Source organism: Melozone crissalis, unplaced genomic scaffold (genome assembly GCF_028551555.1).
Source record: "Melozone crissalis strain CALT ecotype California unplaced genomic scaffold, PUWL_Pcris_2 ptg000016l_1, whole genome shotgun sequence".
NCBI classification, from domain to species: domain Eukaryota; kingdom Metazoa; phylum Chordata; class Aves; order Passeriformes; family Passerellidae; genus Melozone; species Melozone crissalis.
The window spans coordinates 31,155,225-31,176,927 of NW_026535794.1; the positions used below are offsets into that span (position 1 = coordinate 31,155,225).

Genomic DNA, 21,703 nt, shown 5'->3' on the forward strand with positions numbered 1-21,703 from the left:
CTCTGTAATAACATGACTGACAAGGTTCTGACATATCTTCTCCATTCATGGAGAAGGTTGGATAGAGTCACCTATGTCATTCAAATGGTAGCTACAGCTGCTTTTACAATGCCACCATTTCATGGCATTTTTGTGTCCTTTTAATAGTATGAAAAGGTACATAAGGGCTGTTGTCTGGGTTGAAATCACATCCTTAATTCTTACACATTTTTGTAACAGAACAACATAATGGAAAGTTGCTCAATGTATTTTACTTGGAAATTGCAATTAAACAGAAGACTGTAAGGAGTCAGACCCCAAACCTAGTTTCAATACCATTTCCTCTAGCGAGTTTTACACATTACCTTTTCAATAGGTGGTGACAGGCGGTGCATTTCTGGGTGATTATAGCATGTGTCAGGTGGGGTTAACAGGCACAGGGCCAGAGGGAGAGTGAATAACTGTATGAGATGTACAGTAATCCCTTAGAAACGCAGTGCCTTATTCCCTTCTGATTTCATAAAATTATATTTATTAAACAAAGTGATCCAAATCCTGAGGGGCACTAGACCTCTGATACTAATACTGAGTTCACCATGAAACTTGTTGCCAAATTGGTCAGGAAATAGAGTGTTTACTTCAAGTCTATCCACCTACAAGAACCTCTCCCTGATGTGCTTATTGTGTGCATGTCACTAGTCTTGGAATGATGAATGGTCCACATCTGGAGGCTAGGTCTTTAGATAATGGCATATTCTGATTAACACTGGCAAAAGAATGAGCTTTTAATTTAATCAGATATGTTGATATGGTAGGGTCAGTAAATGACTGAAAATATAGTGAGAACCTTAATTTGTATGCTCTGAGAAACTGTATAAATTGGAAAGATCCTTTAGTCCATGTTGATTTTCTTGGCAGGATATATTAGACCATCTTCAGAAAATGGCAGTCAGTTCTTAGCTTCTGAGTGATGGGGTTTAAATCAGATCCTTTGTGTTAGCCTCCTAGGTCAATTCAGCATTAACTGACTTGGCTTTTCATCAATTAGAAAAAGAAATAAGGCTAGATCTTCCCATCAGATTGTTTTCAGTTATAACTCAGTGCCCACATTTCAGCTATTCATGTAATTCATGTATAACAGCAGAAATTTTGCCCCACATATTTTAAAAATGTGTCAAGTTGATTTTATAGGCAGTAGCATTATAATAAACTTCTCCAAACTTAATCAAGCTTACTGATTTATTTGTATAGTCAATAGTAGTATCTGATTTTCATTCCAGCATGGATTAGAAACAAATTCCTCATACTTTGAATTATTTTTTTATCAGATGTCTTGTTTTCTAGCCAACCCCTTACTGAGTCTAGACTCAGATTTGGAGATATAATCATCTGTAACTTGTAACATCAGATGCATATATTGTATATCAGTTTAATCAGGCAACTTGATCAGATTTGGAAGAAGTTATTATGATAACAGTAATACCACATGCTCTATCAGCTTGGCAGATTTCACAGTATGTGGGACAGATTTTCACAGATAATTATTAGTCTGATTAGTCTATCTCCACAGAATCTTTTTTAAGGGTTTTTAGTCTCCAGGAAAAAAGAAAAAAAAAGCTCTCCAAACTTCATGGAGAATCCCCTCACCTCACAGATGGAGCAACAGCCTCTTTCAGGGAGATCTGAATCCAAGACTCTGAAATACCACCTTGCTGTATGAAGTCCTAGAACTTCCCTCTTCTGACTTCTGCCTTCTGATGCAGAACAACTACTTGCTCTTGAAAAACCGGGGAAGATATCTGTTGAATGGATCATCTTGCATCCTGTCTGGCTTCACTTAGTAAAGAATTTTCTAAATAGGAAGCAAAATAAAAAAAAGAGGGGAAGGATAGCAGGACAGTGAAAAGATTATTACTTGGGCCAGCTGTAAGAAGGGGCAGACGTTAAGGAAATGTAAGGAAACGGAGAAGAAAGGAAGGCACAGAGCAAGGAGCTAGTGAGAGCAGAGCTGAAAAACATCCTGCCTGTTTTGGGAATATCCAAAGGTCCCTGCTTTGACTTTGGCAGATGAAATCTGTGGTTGAATATTTTCCCTCTGAATCCACATAACAGCACTTTAAAAGTTGTAAAAGATTCATCATTATTTTGTACATTACCGTGACCTTTCCTGGAGGGTGCAGAATAGCTAAAGCTTGATAATGCAAGTTACAAAAGAAATGCCATCCTTTTATTTTTGCCATTAATTAATTGAGAGGAAAGTTTGGGGGGGAAGGTGTTCTTCGTCCATATGTTTTCTCTAAGAAACATTTTGCCTGGTGGTCAATGCTGCCTTGTGTGGTGAAGGTATAAAAGTTCCTCCCTCATGAAGGACTAAGCAAATGCTATGGACTGTATGGCACATTTAGATACATCCATATCTCAAGTGAGTTGAAAATACCATCTTACTGAGCATTGCAAGGTCACTTCTTCCTGTAGCAAGACAGGTTTGCAGTACTTGACTTTCAAAGAGGTATCCTATGTAGCCTTGAATATATATTGAGATTTAGTAAGTTATGTTCTGTGTAACAGCTAAAGAGCAGCTAATTAAGAAAAACATATTACTGTAGACCTAACAGGCATGCAATAAAAACATCTATTACATAAATTGTTATTCCATAAAAATGTGTTCCTGAGACTATTGGTATTTATTTAACATACAATTACTGTCTAATTTAATATAAATTAAATGCCTGCTTGAGACATGTAATTTGAAGTGTTACTGAGCTTCCTTCTCCTGTATTAAAAGCAAGAAATCAGCAGCTAATGCCTGGAGGCCAAATGTACCATTTAAATTCAGGTACCTTAGCACTAACATTTGTAATTCCAGCCATTTGGAAAATGTTTTTCATAAGAATGTATTTGGCATTAAAATCTCCTTTTCCCCCTCACTCAAGGCCATGTCCTGCCAACTGAGTCAAGTCTCTGACTTCATCCAAATGAAGTTTTGATTGAATAAAAGGTCCTGAATTAGGAGCTGAGAATAAAATATGTTCTCTTATCATAGAATACAAACTTTGTAAAATACCCCAGCCCCTGCTAGTGCTGTAAGGGTAAATTATAATTTGACTCCTGTATGGACATATTTATTTAGGACACGTAGCCTGGTGACTCAGGAAGTTATGTAAAAACTGACCCAGTTAATTTTAGATGCTATTGTTGGAAAAATATCAATGAAAATTAATCAAATAGTCACGGAGGAGCCACAGGGAAGGAGCACGGAACACTGGTGGGTAGAATTTTGGCAGAGATCATTGCAACAGTTTTAATGAGAGGAAAACACATTGTCAAGTAAATTAGAGAGTAATGACATGATTAAATGGTAAATAATAGTTAAATACATGCTTGGAGGTCCAGGACAGAGACTGTGGAGGTTTTGTGTTTTGCATGTATTCCTCTCCAGGCCGCTCTTAGCATTCAGAGGAGCTCACCAGAGCTCTGCCTGTAATTTAGGGTTGGGTTGCAGCTTTTAAGTTACTGAAGCCAAGAGAGTTGTCAGGGCCCCACTGCTGAGGCTGAAAAAGCTGATGCTTTCTCCATAACTCTAAAGCTTCTCCAACCTTTTGGTTGTTGACGTGTCCTTGTTCCTTCACCAGCCATCTCCAGTGAGCAAGGGCCAGCACCATGGCTTTGTTCAGCTTGCCATCATCCAAAATGACTGCACAGGGGACATCTGCTCTCCTTATGCATAGTGGGGGAGAGGGAAAGGGTCTCTCTTCTGCTGAGGCAGGTTTAGTCCCCACTAACTGGATGTTTGCACATTTGCTGGCAAGGAAATTGAGTTGCATATATGACTGTTTATACAAACACAGAATGCTGTGGTGCTGGCTGGAGCTCGCCCCATCCATATGGTTCCTTTCCTTGTCTGCTGAGAAAAGGATGCAAAAAGAATAATGTTCACAAGTTGTCTTCATTCTCAAATGCTTCTTTTGCAAAATGGGAAGCTGTCCATGCAAACTCTGACTGGTTAGTTTTAATTCAAGCACACGTAACACAACACACGGCTCTGTAAGGAGTCTATCAGAGGGGAACTGGCCTGGATAAGAGGTGTTTTACCTGCCTTCTGCTTGCCACTGCCCATTTTAGGTTATCAGGGTAAGGATGCCTCAAAAACAACAAAAGAAAACTGAAATAACTCTGGATTCACTCTTTATAGGGTTTTTATATATATTTTTGGTTTTCAGTAAGTCCAGGTAGAGTACGGTTGCTCCATTGACTTTGGTCGAATGAGGTTCCAGAAACCTCACCCATGCCATTCCTTGCTGCTTAGCAAAACTGAAAAGAGTGTGGGGGGAGCTTGTCTGTTACAAACAGAAAAAACCCCAGGATCCTTACTGGGGCATCAGTCCACTAAGAGATGAATCACTTCCTTAGATGGTAATTCAAGTGATCAGCACACTGCATCCTTCAATAACCGCCCAACAGCTTGCTCATTAGTCTAATAGAATAATAATTTTCTCTCTTTCCACCTTCCTACACTAGAATAATTTCTTACAAAAGTCTGAATATTGTATCTCCTCCAATAATAGCCCTGCAGGACAGGAAAAGGTATAATTAAAAATTACACATTATGTTTTTGGTTTGAAATTTTGTATTTTTACTTCAAAGACTGGCAAATAACAGCTCATATACAGATTATCTGTCCAATGCATAACATGGTTTATAATGGTTATGGTCTTAATCTAGTCTCCTCTGCTTGGATGTACATTTTAAACCTTGGGGGTTTTTGTGAAGAAAATATAAAACACCTGGTGAGTAGGAATTTCATAATTACTTACTAGTGTTTTATTTCTTGTGGAAATCAAAGGTTAATCATAATATTTAATAGGATGATAGCAAATGAATATTAAATGCATTTGCAAGTTCTACCCAGGATACCCATATGTTGGATCTGTTGATGAAGCAAGTTGTTTCATCTGTTGATGAAACTTTTAATGTTTAAATTACAGAAATTATGAACATATTAATTGGCACAAAACCATTCTCACAATTTCCGGGCACACTGCATGAGCCTAATTTTAAAAAATGCCGCACTTCTCTGAAATGCAAAATCACTGATCACATTTACAAGAAGATTTCAGCAGGTACAGTGCAAGGGCCAAGAACTGCTGCTGATTTCTCAATATTCATGTGAGTTGGAAGGCCCAGGATTCAAAATACTTGTCTGACTCCTTTCTCACCTTAAGTTGGCAAGTGCTTGATCTCCTTATATCAGGGGAGATGACGGATTCTTTTAATGGTGCTGGTTACTATTTTCTTCTTGTTTTCATTAATTATTTGGCACGAACTACAGCCCATCTTAAAACTATTACTTCACTGGGATTCCTTTCTTTCCATTTTCTTACTTCTTCACTCCAGGGGATTTCCTTGAGGAAGCTAACATCTTTCCTAGGTTGCTGCAGTGACACAGGATCCAAGTTTCTTTGTTAAGAATTTCCATAACTCATTCAGTCACTGGCGATGTTGGTATTGTGGACTAAAGTTATTTCTTCACTTTCTAGCAAGCCACCTTTACTTTCTCATGGCAGTTATACTGAATGATATATGAAGAAAAGCCCCATCATGTTAATTTGGGTTGAAACAGTTTATCCTGTTACCGTGATCTCTGTTTGGGAAGATGCTTTCTGTGTAGCTCATTGTATTGTGATTCAGGTCGGGGTGATTATTATAGCACTGATACTAGGAAAGTCATCAGGAAACCAGGCAGACAAACTAATATTGTAACAATGGTGGTGGGTTATATTATGCATGGTTGTCTAAATGAAGAAAAGGCATAGCAAGAGCCTTTACATTTATTGCCCTACAAACCTCAGAAGATTACAATGTGGAGATAGCAATACATGCACTAATACAAAATTCTCCAGTGTGCAGGGAAAACATAGTAGAGCTTTCCCGTCACAGAATCTGTGTAACACAAAGTATAACATCATCTTAAAAGTGCTGTTGGATTCTTCACACACTCCAAGGGTGAATTATAGATGTGGGGATCCTGTGCCTGTTCATTCTTCTTCATTTCCTGTAAATGTTCTATCTTTGAGTCACTTTACACTGTTGGCACTCTCTTCTTATGGATCTAAAGATCTGTATATGTAACATGCAGACAGAAAAAATTTCTGTAGGTAAAAGACAGCAGAAATTGGCTAAAGATCAAAGGTTACCCTCATTCCACTCCTTCCTTCACTTTTATCATCCTCGTCTAAAATTGTTGGGGTTTTTTTGTGGGGAGGGCGGTTGTTGAGGGTTTTTTGGTTTTGGTTTGTTTTTTTTTTTCCAGGAGGGAAGGCTGAGTTGAAATGGGAGTTTAAGGTTTGATTTTTTATTCAGCCCTTTGTGTGATTGGAACCATGGTGTAGTTACTTTGCTAGTATCAAAACTGCGGTACTTTTTGGGTACAGAGAAGATTGGGCGGTGGCACAAGGAAACAGTATTTCACCTCATGTGTTTCTATGATCATCTATCTATATGTTAAGTGGCAAGTAGAGGAATTTTTTTTGTTTTGGGGGTTTTAAGTCTGTACAACTAATCCAGATTTGATATAGCATATGTTCCTTTTCTAAAAAGAGTCAGACATGTGCTTAACAAAGATGTCCATTTTACATCCCAAGATGAAAACAGAACTAAACATGAGTTTGGAAAATTTTTCTGGAAAATATTCTTGTAATATTCACAATTTTAATTTTTAGGAGTCTTCTTCGCTGGAACACAGTAAAAAGATGCTGATTTTCCTGTCTTTATAGAACTCCAGAGTTTAGCAGAGTTTAGCTTTATTTAAGGAAATGAAATGCACTGGAATGAGTAGTGATGACCATCAATAGAACAGCTAGTACAAATCAAGTGGAAAAATTAAGAATAAGATGTGATGTTTATTTAACATCAATGGTTTCAAATCTTTATTTATCATTTCTTACTTGAAAGAGATTAAACAAAAACAATAGCTGTCCTAGGAAATGACCACAAAATTTTTTCCAAAAATCTTCACTCCAAATTGACATTTCATGAAAGTTTTCTTGTCATTAAAAATGTAATAAATTAACTTTACTTGAATCACAAATGAAAACTTTGCGGTAATGTCTGTGTAGTTACAGATCACCACAGAAAATGGAGTACCATCATTTTTGGCTATGGTGCAGAGTTTCTTAGAGTACTCTTGGTCAGGAGTGAGTGATGCTGGTAGAGATAGCTTCGAAGTTCTAGACAATTTTGACTTATTCCAAACCCCTGAATTAAAGTTGTTAGTGCTGCTCCTAAAAACACTTCAAGATGGAGCTAAGAGGTAACATGTGTTTCCACTATCTCTCAGTCCATGATTTTATATAATTCTCAAACCTCAAATACAAAGAAAGAAGTAATTTTTAAATAAAAAACCCTTCATCATCCCATTTGGAAAGCACATATAAATTATAATAATTATATAATTAAAAATAATTATAGCACCGTAGTTTAACTACAAATATTATTTGTCATATCAATGCCATAAGTGACCAAGTAAAACCTCTGTAAATAACATGGCTATATATCACACTGATATGCAAATAGGAAGAGAATCCAAGGTGATAATGGTTAACAAAGGTAAGAAGAGAGACATCATTGTGTTTCAACTAATCTCCAGCAATGAGGGATCAGCATGAGGGATATTATCTCACACATGCCTCATAAAAAATTCCATATACTTACTCCAAATCATCTGGTGAGGGCTATGGTCAGAAACAGGATACTGGACTAAATATATCCTATGCTGCTTGTACAGTATTCCAGAGCTTTCTACATTCTTGTGCAGCAGATGTGGAGCATGCCTGCAATGCCTGTTCTGCTTTAATTGTTTGCACTCCTGTGTTTGAATACCAGGTTTTGGTCACCTAACCAAGCAATTGCTGAAGCTGGCGGACGGCCGCGTGGTGCTGGCACTGGAGGGAGGACATGACCTCACTGCCATCTGTGATGCCTCTGAAGCCTGTATAAACGCCCTCCTAGGAAATGAGGTAAAACACAAATCATAGCAGGTGGAGAGAATGAGCAAAGTTTGCTGAAGCTGCTATCTTTGGTATTCTTTTTGTAACAATAGTGTCAGTCCTTTTTTGGTTTGATATAAAAACCATGGAATTTGAATATGCCTTAGAAACGAACAGGCCTGGTTGCATAAATACCTCTAAATTAGATGATTATACAAATTCTTTAGTTTATGCCTAAATTATTCCCAGTTCTGAGTAATATTTAAAACCTCCAAATTGCTTTTAGTGATGTGCTGAATACCAGACTTGACATCATCACTCGGTAGTGATTGGTGCACATAACATCTACTAGGAATGGACCTTTTAGGCATCTATCATGGGAAAAAATGTCTTTTTCAAGGTAACTGATAATCTCAGGAACTGGATATTGCAAACATACATATTTTGCAGTATTTTGACACTTCACTTCTGAAACATTAATAAAAATGTGTACAAGATTAAAATAAAATTATAAATGAGGATTCAGGTTGATCTGTATGCAGTTGAAATGGAGTTTCCAAGAGTTATCAAACACTGTATATGTTAAGAACTTTTGAGAGGAGACTACAGGACTAAGTAAATATGATTATGTGCTATTTATGTATAGAAATGCAAGAGAAGGATTCTTACTACTGAAAATATTTCTTCTGTCCATCAAAAAATATCTTTTATCCTATAAATACAGTGAGAAGGAAAAAAAAATTGCTGAAGATATATCCAAAATAATTTATGAAAGGACAAAAGCCTTACCCATAAATTGCAAATTTTGCAAGATCTTGTTATAAAGTGGAGTGTGCCACTTTGTTTCCCCCTCAGGGGAAGTCTTAATAGGTATATAATCTCTCCAATCAAATGTATTAGTGCCAAATTGCAGGCTAGTCTGCCAGTTCCCTTCAACTTCAAGGCTTCCTACCTATGTGAGTAAGGTGAAGTAATGTGTATTCTGATGGATGTTGGGTAGAAGAATTTTTTAAGTGTTCTTTTAAACCTTTGCTTTTCATCTTTATGACACATCAACAATGCTTATTATTTTTTACATTATACATACAATGAATTAAGTGCTAGTTTTTTTCAAAAATATTCTCAGAAATGTTAAACAGACACCAGAAAAAAAAAAAAGATAATGGTTTCAATAAGTTTTATCTACTGTCACCTTTGACAAAACCCATAAGGAAAGTTTTCCAGTATGGTGGTGCATGCTACTAAAAAAGCTGCTCAGCTCAGTGTTAGTTCTTTTATTTAGGTACTGAAATATGAATTACATAACCCAGCTTGAGGCATTTGAAAATATTAATGCAGCACTGCCTTCCTGATCAGCTGCCATTCCAGGGCACTTGAATTGATATTTCTGTTGTCATCTTCCCTGTGATAGTAACTTACAACACCAATGGCTTTTAATAGCATTTCTAAACCCATTCCCTGAATTTTTCACCCTTGTGGGACTAATGTGAATGGTTCTATGCTGATGGTGTGATGTATCCTCCTCTGTGTGGGTGCCTGGGTCCCTCTATCCAGTTATGACCATTTGGTGGTGCTGCCCATTTATGGAAACTGCCTTATTTTGTTTTACCACTTATCAAACCCAACTACTATTTCTGCTATCACTGAATGAGAATGAATACAAAAACCCACATGCAGTCATTTTTAATTCACTTGTAAAAGAAGATAATTCTTAATAACTTGAAACATCTCAGGCAGTAAGCATTTTTCTCATGTCCTTTTGCTAACAACATTGTCTTCTGTGACATGCATCAAGTGGTTGGTGCAGCAGAATTTCAAAGACAAAATATGCTATGGCTGTGAAGAAAAGTACTCCAGAGAGGATGTTGCTACCAAGAGTACCACAAGAACCCAACATCAGCTAAAAAGAATAAGTAAAGGTATTGCCAAGGAAGGACACTAATGAGAAGGTCTGATGCCTAGTTAGCAGTTAGAAATAGATTTATGAAATATGCACCACATGGCCCACAGCATATATATACACTTATATACACTGCTTGATTTCAGCATACTATTCATGAACTTGCACAGCAAACTCCAACCGCGTTCTGCCAAGGACGGAATTTTTTTTTCTTTAAACAACCAATTACTATAATTTGAGGATGCATTCCTCTCTGAATGCAATTCTTTACAGGTGATTAATAGGATAATTATAACTTATTATCTGCCTTTCACTTTTACAAATAATGATCTATGCTGCACCCCTAGTTTAAAAACTTTGGCAAGATTAACTTCAGTTCTAAACACTACACATGCATTTGAACTCAAATTAGAAAGGTTGGGAAAGGCCTTTGTGAGGTACCCTGCAGTTTGTCAGATGTATTTATTCATGTGCTGAGGATTAGAATTCATAAACATTTTGCAGAGCTTTTTGAAAACTTTTTCTCTTCTTTTGTTGGTTTTGGCCAGGACTTTTCAATACAGAAATCCACTGCTTCATGTGTCCTAAATCAACTGCTTCGTGTGTCCTATTACCAATAGAATAACACTTAAAAAAAAATTCTAAAACTAGCCACAACTTTCAACTTGCAGCAAATGCTGGTCTGATATGTTACCTAAGAGGTAACAATAAATTTACAAGTGCAAAATGGCTTGTTTTGTTAATTTCTCTCAGAGAACCAAGAAGGAAAACAGGTTGACATCCAAAATAGATATATTTTATTTATACATGTTTTATAGTGTAGTGATTTGTTAAGTGAGATACTTCTCACTCTTCTCTTAGAAAAAAGTGAGTGAAAACACTAGGAATGTAGTACTCTATCAAATATATCTTCTTTAAATATTTGAGCATGGAAGGACTGGTATAAGTTATAGAGAATTTTGAGGAGATCCACACCCTTTCTGACAGCAACTGGAAAGAAGGCAAGACCCCTATGGTATCTGAAATGGCTCAGTTTGGTTTGGTTTGTGAGTACCTTCTTAAATAATAAACAAACTAAAAAGGAAATTAAATAATTAAGGATAAACTTCATAAAGATCAATTTTTAATTAGAAAGTTTATATGTAAAAGCACTTTTAAAACATTTTGATATCTTAGGTTTTCCTCTCCGTACTTCTGTTTACAAGCAGAAAGTTTCCATGTCACTCTAAGAAAAATCCATTTGACCATTTGCAGACCTAATTAGAATCACTGTAGGTTATCTCCTTGGAAGGAAATCTTCCTAAGAGGTGAGAAGAGATTAAGCAGCTGGGTTCCCTTAAATCCAAAATGTAAACAGGGAAAACCTTCTGGAAGGTGAAAAGGCAAGATGACCATCAGTTGCCTTAAAATATCCCTGAATTTTCTCAACATGATTTGAGAACCAGTCCGTTAAAAGAGCATCTGTAAAAACAAAGGAAAAGATGGATTCAGATAATTCTAAAAGAATCATTGCTTTTAAGCCTTTCTGAGATTATGATATGCATGCTGAAAATTAAATTCTTTCACTTCTTGTGACACTCTTTAAAAGACTCTACAGTTTTTCACACATTGGTTGTATAGATTTAAACATCATTTTTAAAGTGTATATAGGTATACATATTACTTCAATTAAGAAAGCTGCTGAATATTAAGATTTATACTTTATTCCAATAAGTCTGTGGAAAATTTGGTTGAATATTGAGATTTTCCCCAAAAATCTTCATTGTGGAGTATGGAAATTCCACCCTATTTTGCCCATCCTAGCTTTGGTGCTATAAAGAATTCTGCTATGACCTTTAGACCCTGGTGGTGATGAGTAATGCTGCTCTAGACATGTAAGAATAAGTGTTCTGCTTTCTTTCCTCCACATTAATTTTGAAGAGGCACTACTTGGATTTAAGAAATCCTCGGGCACGGGGTTTCCTTGAGTCCAGTGTGCTAAATCCTACATTTTATTTCCAACATAGCTGCATTCATATAGGGGTTCTTCTGCAGCCAGAAAGAGTAGGAAAGTATTATTTCAAGCACAAAACTCGGAATCAAAACCTAAGGATTTAGCTCTTCGTTCATCCCATCCCTTTTAAAGCAGCCAGGTGCGATATCTCCATGGGACACAGAAGTCAGTCTAACATCATGGTCCCTCTGATCCGCCTGCAGGTTTGGGCAGTGTGGCACAGCAGTTTTCTGTGGTGCGTAACAAGTGATAATTAGTCACAGATGGGGTCATGCTCTTCTTTGCACAGAGGAAGCAGAGAAATGCAGTCCGCAGCGCCTCTGCCCAGCGGGACCCTGCAGCAAAGGCGCAGAGAGGATGCGCGTCTGTTCTCATGGACTCTGGCGGCCAAGGCTGAGTTTGGCCCCAAGTGTGAAAACATTTTTAAGTGACTAAATTTAACATCTTCTAGTAAATATTCTTCTGGCTTGAATTTCAGTCTGAAGCAGAATTTGACAAAACATTGTGATTGGTTGGCTCCCAAGCATGCTTGAAAACTTACACCGGACAATTTTCTTGCAGAGTGTGAAGTATGTGCTTCTTCCTTGCAATCTGTTGAGCTGGCATTTGGGAGGGGAGGGTAATTTAAGTGGAAAGCTTGTACTCTGCAGCTTTCCTGCTGATGATGAAAAGTTGGCATTTTCTCCTTTGTGGAATTCAGTGTCAGTCTGGGGCTACCTGCCAGCTAGTCAGTGAGCTCTGCCAAGAGGGCATTAAAAGGGGTTATTTACCAGGACAGGTAAGCATTTCTCTCTCCGAAATGAAAATATTCATAGAAGTGAATATGGCCTTGGATCAATTTTAAAGTGCATGGTAAACGTGCTCACAATCTCACATCCTCATTGTTAATCTGACTCTAATGCTAGAAAAAAATTAACACAGGGTCTAAAACACCTGTCAACTTCTGCTTGCATAAACTAAGAGTCTAGAAATAGAGATCTGGATGGGATAGGAAACTGGAGCAATGCTTGTGCCGGAAGTCAGCATGGTGACATCAAAGTTCCCAAGGTGAGCAGTGCTAGTTAGGAAGTGGTTTGGCCAAGGAAACAGAGAATATTCTGATTCCACAGTTACATAATTCCAAGGTATTGATTGATTTTCAGGGACTGACAGGTGCTAATGACCCCAATGACTCTGTGTCTTTGAGCTTATTCCCTGATGAAATCTGATTCATTTACTGCATTGTAAACCTTGATCACAAAAATACATGCCTGAAGTTCTTACATGTAAACAGAGTGCAGAAGCTCTAAAAAATTTCTGATATAAGAACACATATATAAGAGGACCTTGCTCTTCTGTAATCATAAGCAGCATTAAGAGCCACAAAGCTCAGTCTTTATGTTGATAGGTTTTTTACATGGTAGAACCAAGAAAGGGGGTTTGTGATTCTTCCCCCTGCAGCCCTGGCATCCCTGAGGAGCCTGCCTGCCTCCTCCCCTTCCTGTGCTTCTGGCAGGCTCTTCATGCTCTGTACCTTCTGCTTACACTTGCCTCCCTTGTCAGTAATCTCTAACTGCACTCTGCAACATTCTTCAGTGAAGCTAATCTTGGTACTTTAAAGCATGACAGTGCTAAAGACAGCATGGATATTTCTAGAATTTTCAGCTCAATACAGACTGCTGTAGTTTCAGATTCTCACTCTCACCACGTTCCCAAGGATCAATTAAGATCCCTTTCTGGGCATATGAAATTTCCATCATTAATTCCTTCTTCAAACATTTGTTGATATGCCTCTGGCAAATTTTGGCATACCAAGTGATTTTTGCCCATTTACATTGTTTTTCCTATTTTGAAAATGATTTTGTGGACTCAGTTTCTACATTAATCTTCTGCTTTGGACACAAAAGCCTGATTCAGCCATGTAAAAGCTTTGAAAATGTGACCCTTTGTGTCTGGTCCAAACTGTCTCTCCAGTGGTTTGGTTATTTCTGCAGACTTGAGCTGTTCTTCTCTGAAAGATTTCTTTCCTGATGGTGTTTTTCCAGTGCTCTTTTCAGCTTCTTTTCTGTTAGCCTCCAGATTTAATAGCCTTCATGATCTGAATGCCCGTAAGTGTAGGAGGGAAGGTGATGATGCCATATATGCCAGGTGTAGAGTAATTTCATTTGTTCAGTATTGGGTCTAACTGTTGATATTTTCCAGAGACACCTCTATGTATACAGTTGTATGCAACCAGTGGATAACTGCCAAAAGAATCCTCCTTTTGAATGCAGGCAGTCTCATTTCAAAGGGTATAGAAATAGCTGCTATAACCCACTGGCTTTTTTTCTGCAGTGATTTTGTAATGGAACTTCATTTGGGGCTATGCAGGATAAATGATGTAATGAATTCACTCGTGGAGCCTGATAAAATTTCTCTGATATGAAAGAAAGTCCAAGGTCTGTTGGGCTGTTCTTAAGGATGAGGAGACAGAAAGGCTAAGGAGCCTGCCTCAGCCAAGCCTGGAATATAAAATGAAAGTTTTGTGGAAAAAAAGTGTTAAGGAAATGATCAAACATGTCCATTATACTCACATCACCTACAAAACTGTTAGTAGTGCTAACAGGTGGAGTAATGATTGGGATAGATGTTGGATGTTTTACCCTTTTTCATTTTTTAAGGATTCATCAGCTTATTCTGATTTTTAAAAACACATGTGCCATTTCTAAATATTCACCTATGAATAGGAGATATGTCTAGATATTCAAATGCAGCCTACTTATTTTAAGCAAATTTCTGTACTGATTAATAAAGAGGTGGTTTTGATTTATTAGGAAAATCAAACCTTTTGGATTTTGGCTCTTGCAAAAATCCAGCTTTAAGGAGGGCAACAAAATACCCATCTGTTAATAGAAAATCTCCTCTAACTGTCTCTACATCATTGGTTCCCATCTTAATAATTAGTACAAAGCGTTTGCATGTGATTAGTTCAAAAGGTCTACCTAAAGAATCTTATACTCAAAGGGAAAACCAAGACACAGTTCTCACATATTGTAGTCTGGCAATTCCATACCTTTTACTATTATTCCTACTGCTATGGCCTGGAGCTATTTTGTTCTGTTTCAGGGAAGTGGGTTGGTCATCAAAGCCTTAGGAATTCGGAAATGGATGAAACAGAACCTTAAACTATTTTTTGCTGCCCCTTATGTGTTCCTGCACCCAGTATGACCAAAGAGAACTTTGGGGTTTAGTATTCTTCCTGGCCAAATTATAGATTATTTTAAACAGAAAATGACTAGTGATAAAGCAAATGCTATTTATCTGCATAAGTCAAGGTATGGATTATTAGGGTTATTATATGGATTATTTACAGGTTCTAAAAGCTTGATCTGTTAGTTGGCATTTTCATAAATACAGTTTCCCCCCAGGCACCAGTTACCAAATAGCGCCACCTATGAAGATAATAAAGTCGATGTGGTTCAAGGATTGCTGAAGTATCTGAAATATTATTTGTATTGTAATTGCTGTCTTTGTGCTAATCCACAATACATACTAGACAGGAACAATCTTTCTTTGCACTTTGTTAACCAAGTAGCACTGGGACCCAGTCAGGTTCAACCAGCACTTCTCTGCATGCTTGATCACTGAGCAGAATGGACTGATTTATGCTATGTGAAAACAAAATATAGTGCTATTGTTTCTAGCCCGAAGAAAATCTTCCAGCTGCAATCCCATATGGGCTTCTAAGGAAATAATGACATGAACAGCCCTATTCATTATAGTTACCAAGACTCCAAAGGACTGGTGATATTTGCAATGTCTTTATTGCTGACAGGCATTCACTGCTGATTGTAGTGGCAGGATCCCAGAAGTTTTGGGATTTGTAGCTGAGCTTGCTTAAAATAGCACCACTGAGGGAGTATCCACACTGCAGTTACTTCCCACTGTGTGTGCTTGGATCAAAGTTGATTTTATCTAGCTGGTGAGTAGCCGTGCAGCGGTAGCAACCTGGAGGACAGTATATGATGGCTACTGAGCTATTAACTTTGCAAAGGAAGCTCCTTGGGTGGGCTTCACTTGACCTGGCTCAAAATAGACCCAGGCACACTTAAGAAAGGAGTTTTGTCTGCAGTACAGATGTCTCCTGTCAACGATGGCTGAACTTCCTTAGCTTTAGAGAGAAGAGATTGGTATTGATATTGCTCTTTATTGTCCACCTTGGCACAGTTGCTACTCCTCAGGATGCAAGCCTGCACACTGAGCCATGGCAGTTTATGTGGGGAAGCAGAAGAGTTTCAGGACTCTTAGCACAGTTCAAGGAGAATATAGTTGTTACAGTGCAAGGAGAAGTATTTAGCCCAAACAATTTTTTAATTTTTTCCTAGGAGAAAATGTGTGGAGGATGGACAAAAAAGCAGATGTAGGTGACATTCAAAGTACAGTTTATTTTTTATATTTATCCAGTGCAGGGCAAAAATAACTATGCAGTAACTGAACACTTCTTTCAGCTAGTGCTGTCCTACTCAAAGAATATACAATTAAAACTAGGAAATTAAAATGCAGCTAATTCTGTAAAAAACTTACTTAGGGAAATTTACTTCTAAACTGCATGACCATTTTTTTTATTTACTACTTTATTTGAAATTAATGTTAAGCTAGTAAAAGCAGCTGTGTTTTATGGTTTTCCCCTATAAACCTTAAAATGTGAAAGATGGTTAGATGAAATAACACCAGAAAAATAAGATAATAGAGTGCACACTTTGGTTCCAGTGTAGCTTCAGCAAGGTTTTGTTTGGAGTTCCCAGCTGCGTATACAGACACAGTGGAATTTGGTTTGTGAGGAACCTACAAAAATTACACAAATAACTAGCATTTTTTAATGAATAATACACAGACATGCACCTGCTTCAGAGACTCCATAGATTAGTCTTGCAGCCAATAGAAAAGCCCTTTGGAATTCAATTACATGGCTGGAAAACAGAAAACAAAATCATGACTATACATTTAGAACTGATACCAGCAACATATTAACCAGTTCTTGGGCTGAGCTTTTCCTGAGGATTAGATCATTTCAGTTTGTTTTATGTCCCTGTGGCTTATTGAATATTTATATTATTCTATTCTGTTCTTTCAGCTGGAGCCTCTCCCGGAAGATATTGTGCACCAAATCCCCAATATGAATGCAATAGCTTCTTTAAAAAAGACCACTGAAATTCAAAGTATGTTTCTCAGTTTGAATTGGTGGGTTAGTGGGCTTGGGGTTATTTTTTATTAATAATTAATGTCATAGACCTTATTGTTTCAGAGAAAAGAGTGGGAAAATGTTTTATGTATAAATTGACATGCTGCGTCTAATATTTATGTACTATATATATATGCTTTTATTTTTATTTCTTCAGCATCTCTTTATTTCTGCCACATATTTAAAAAGTAACCCATTAAAATAATTTGAACATTTCTGATTCCTGAAAATTCCCAAATCTTTTCATTCCAAAGCAGTTTGGATGAAATAGATGTTTGTCAGTGAGGGACAGGAACAGACAGGTAAATTAGAGCTCTAACGAATAGTTTGTCAGATTCTGTTTTTTGCAAAACCTTGAAGCTACAATACTTAGAAACTGAGACAACTTTTTTTCTAACTAGAATAGAATTTCTAGAAATGTTTTGTATTGACAAAACTCCTCTGCAAATGTAACAAGTTTGGAATTAGTCATTTCCACACACATGTAACAGGCTATTGCTAAACAATCCTGTTTTAGCAGAATTCCAACCCCAAACATTGTTTTTCAAGCAAGCCACAGTACAGCATATTCAAATCTTTGAAAGGCAATTGCAAATGCCTACAGGAGTGACAGAAACATTCCCTCTTATTATTTCCAATTTATTGAGTCAGTGCTCAAACAAATCTTTGAGGGAGGCTTAAGCACATTTTCATGCTGAAAGCCAAAGCATACCTAAAAGACTGTTTTGACTTGATTGTTTTCTCCTTGCAATCCATGATTGCTCAGGTTTTGTATGAATGAAACCAACAGTATGCTTCATTCTTTCCCTTGAGCTCCACCAAGTTCTTCTCAATGACTGTAACGGTGTTGGTAGAATTTCACATTCCAGCAGAGCACAGTAGAAATGGCATTTTCAGAGATTGGAGTGATTTGAGGCCAATACTTTTTCACTTCTTTTAATTGTCAATCCACAGCTCCTAACAAAGCTCCTTGGCAGCTGTGTGCTGTGATTGGCTCCCCATTCCATAACTCTTTGCCTGAAAATCTTTTGGCTGAACTTGCATTCAAGGCCTGTATGTTTTACATGCAGCAAATAAATGTTGTCCTGGATAAAAAGAAGCTTGCAAAGCTCTTCTGCTTACCCAAGCAGAAGAGCTTACATTTTTCTGATTTTAAGGAAAAACCTATCATTGTTTTCCACAGAGCATCACAGAGCCCTCTTTTCATGAGGTACCTGCTGCTACCTGGATGCTATTTCTAATTGCTTAAACATTTCCCCCCACAAGCCACAAACACTCTGCCAGGTAGTTCCTTTCTCCAGGACCCTCCACTGCACTATATGGGCTGCCACCTGCCTCCTGGCCTGACTCTGCTCCCTCTGTGGCTGCAGCCCCTCTCATAACACAGCTCTCAGTGTGGGGAAACAAAGAACACCACCAATCGCTTGGGAGTCAAGGGCAGTTAAATGGGTGCAGAGAGCCCACTAATATGCTTGAATTGGCCCTGAGTTTTAATGTTACAAGAAAGTCAGGATTCAGGGGGCAGCTGGTGTGCAAGCCTGTGTGTGTGAATGAACGAATGTGATGTAGCAATCCTCACTGATGCTGTTTTATTGTTGCTGCAGGAGAGCAACACAGTGGTAGCTGGGTACTAATATTTTATTTTATGAATAAAAGCCCTTGAAAACTCCAGCAGTGAACATGGGTTCATTTCTTTTATAGGCAAGAGGGGGTATTATTCCCATGCCAACAGATTTGATTTTCTTGCACATCTGTTTCTGCAACAAAAGCCCCACCCACTCTGTGAACATTTAGCTCATAAATTATAGGGTTTGAATTGGGTGTATATTGCAAAGACTGACTTTTGTACGTAGGATCTGTGAGAACACTGTGGAATGCTCATATAACTTTTTTGTTTGTTTTTAGTGTATTTTTTAATGAATAGAGAATATGGTCTCTGAGCACAGTAATAATAGAGAATATTTTTGTCTTGTTTTTATAAAATTTGCCAGGCTCCAATCATTGAGCCTACTGTTATGTACATAACTTTTTAGCTCTGTCTTTCATGTTTTTGGAGCAAAGCCAACCTCCTAACACTTAATCTCAACTTTGTAGGATACTTAATACACTTTACATTTTATCCCCAGAAGGTCCCTGTTATTTAAAGATTCTGCTAACTACTCAAACGTGCACACTATTAGAGTTCAAAGAAACACTCTGGCCATGCTCACTTGTTGTTCTTGAAGATTGACTTGGGCTTTCATCTTGCAATGATGTTTTTGAATAAAGACATTTTCAGACTTTATTGACAGCTGCTTTCTCACTGGAGGGAAAAGTTCATCCTTCCAAAAGCCTGAAACTGTATTGAGAGCTGTGTTACCAAAGAGGGAGTTTTCAGCAGCCTTTCTGCAGCACAGGCAGCACCACTGCTGGCCTGGCCTCCCAGCTGTCAAAGCCTCCAGCTACCCTCTGGATAAGCACCTCAGCTCAGCCTGCTGCCCAGCTGCCAAAATCCTCCTTTTAGTCCTTGGAAAGGTCCCCTGCTTGATCCCCTCTCTTTCACAGCTGTTGAAACCCTCTGTCTAATTCTCAGATAAGTACCCTGATCCAACCTCTGCAGCAGCTGCTGAAAGCTTCTTGCTAAACACTGAGTAAGCTCTGGTCCAGAGCTCCCAGACTTCCCAAAGCTCCTAATCCCCAGGTGTCATCCACCTGGCAATTAGTGAGTGCTCAGTGTTTTACTGGACTGTTAAGAAATATGTATGTAAATTCGTACTTATTCATGTGGTTTCCAATAATCAAACAGTTTCTTAAAAGCTGTGCTGCTACTTCTTAATAGCAGATCATTTTGTGTTCAGGATGAGTCACCTGCCATTATTCTTTGCATTGCCTGATGAGCTTCTTCTGTTGCAGGCAGAAATCTGAAAATACTAATGCTTTGATTCCACTGCTGTATTTTTACATAGCAGACCAGAAAGCTCTATCCCTTATGATACCTGGCAGCTTTCCAGCAACAGCCAGTTCATATATGAAAGTTTTAACTAAATTATTGTTCTAGTATACGCCCTGAGGTTGGAGGAGAAAGAACATCCAGGACTAACAAACCTGATTGTTCTGGCAACACCACTTCAGTCTGAGCTGGCATTTCTGACTTCTTTCCTTTTCAAGACAGTGCTGTGTGAGCACTTTGTACAACAATGTACATTTTTTACATTTTGCTGTCTCTGCATCAACTGTGTGCCATATCAGAACTTCTACTTATTAACTCTGCTCTGAACTTCCATCACCTTATGTAGATAAAGCCAATAGCCTTCCTGACAATCTGTGTTCATTAGTCTGTGTGTTACTCCTCCAGTTTATTACCTTCTGGGGAAGGGTGTGACACAGCTCTTGGAACTAAAGCACTTTCCAACTTGGCATTCTTAGGTTCAGAAATAGACCTCTTCACTGCAGTCTGAAATTTCAACTGTACTGCTTACACCACAGAGATTTTAAACTATAATCACTCAGTGTTGAACTAAGTGATTACTGTTCTTGTACCACCATGCTAGCTAAAATTCCCATAAATTATTATGTGTGTTTTCCTTAGGCAAGTACTGGAAGTCAGTGGAGCCATACTCTGTGCCAGTGGATTGTGCTCTGGCTGAGTCTCAGAAGCAAGAGAGGGAGGAGACAGAAACAGTATCAGCTATGGCCTCTCTTTCAGTGGATGTTGAGCAGTGTGTTCCTCAGGAAGGCAGTAGGTAAGTGCATGAAATTATTACAGACAACAAGGCTTTCACTCCAGCCAAGTAAAATGAAGAAGAAAGCAGGACTAAGGGTTGTTTCAAAATTACTTCATAATTGAGATACCTGGGGTTTTTTCATCCCTGGATTTAAGTTCTCTCACTTAGCCACTGGAAGCAGAGATATTAGCAGTTTTTTGGGTTTGGTATCTCTATTTCTGTACTAAAGTTCATGATTATAACAAGAACCTTGTTTTCTTCCCGTTCTACTTCTTGCTACTTCATAAAAACTGTAATATCCATATGAAGTAAATAGACATGGTCAAGTGTAATCAACCATGTTCTTCTCATTAGAAGCTTTTAGAATCTCTTTTAATTTTCTAGGAAGGCGTTCAACAAACAGTCAGATAAATTTAGTAACAATAGACTTAAATCACTAATGAGTGATATTAGACAAGCATTAGAAGTTACTTTCCTGGAAGGAATGTGAACAGTGCCAGTATAAAATTTAAAGCTGTCCTGACCAGGATTAGGGCCAACATTTTCAATGTACTAAGATGAAGGTACACCAGCAAAGAATGAGAGTGCGGATTTTTCCAGCTTGTCATCTGCTTTTTACATTAATGAAAATTGCTTTCAAGTTGCAAATTAAGAAAATGAAGCAGTAAATGCTATTATGTGTTGTGCCAATTGCATGTGAAAAAAGCACAGTAGCCACCGAATATTGTGTCATTTATAATCAGAAAAGCCACTGGAGAAGTTTTTGGAGTTTCCTTTTTTTTTGTTCTGAGGAAAAGTACTCCTGGTCTTCGCCAGTAGAGAAAGACACAAAATGTAGTGCAACTACTTGGGTTCCATCATACACAGAAAATAGGGGAGGGGGGAGGAAAGATGAAAAAAGCCTTATAAGGAGACTCATTAGCTCATCAGGCTGTGGAACAA

The 21,703-nt window shown here is 37.9% G+C and overlaps 1 protein-coding gene across 10 annotated transcripts in view; it reads left to right on the plus strand.

Moving 5' to 3' along the window:
* The window catches only part of HDAC9 (histone deacetylase 9), a 452,941-nt gene that overhangs the window by 417,390 nt on the left and 13,848 nt on the right, over positions 1-21,703 (plus strand). For all 10 annotated transcript variants that reach the window (XM_054273209.1, XM_054273214.1, XM_054273213.1 and 7 more), the window contains 3 exons: positions 7,861-7,994; positions 16,950-17,034; positions 20,626-20,779. In XM_054273209.1, the coding sequence (XP_054129184.1) occupies positions 7,861-7,994; positions 16,950-17,034; positions 20,626-20,779 (373 nt within the window). The remainder of the gene's footprint in view (positions 1-7,860; positions 7,995-16,949; positions 17,035-20,625; positions 20,780-21,703) is intronic.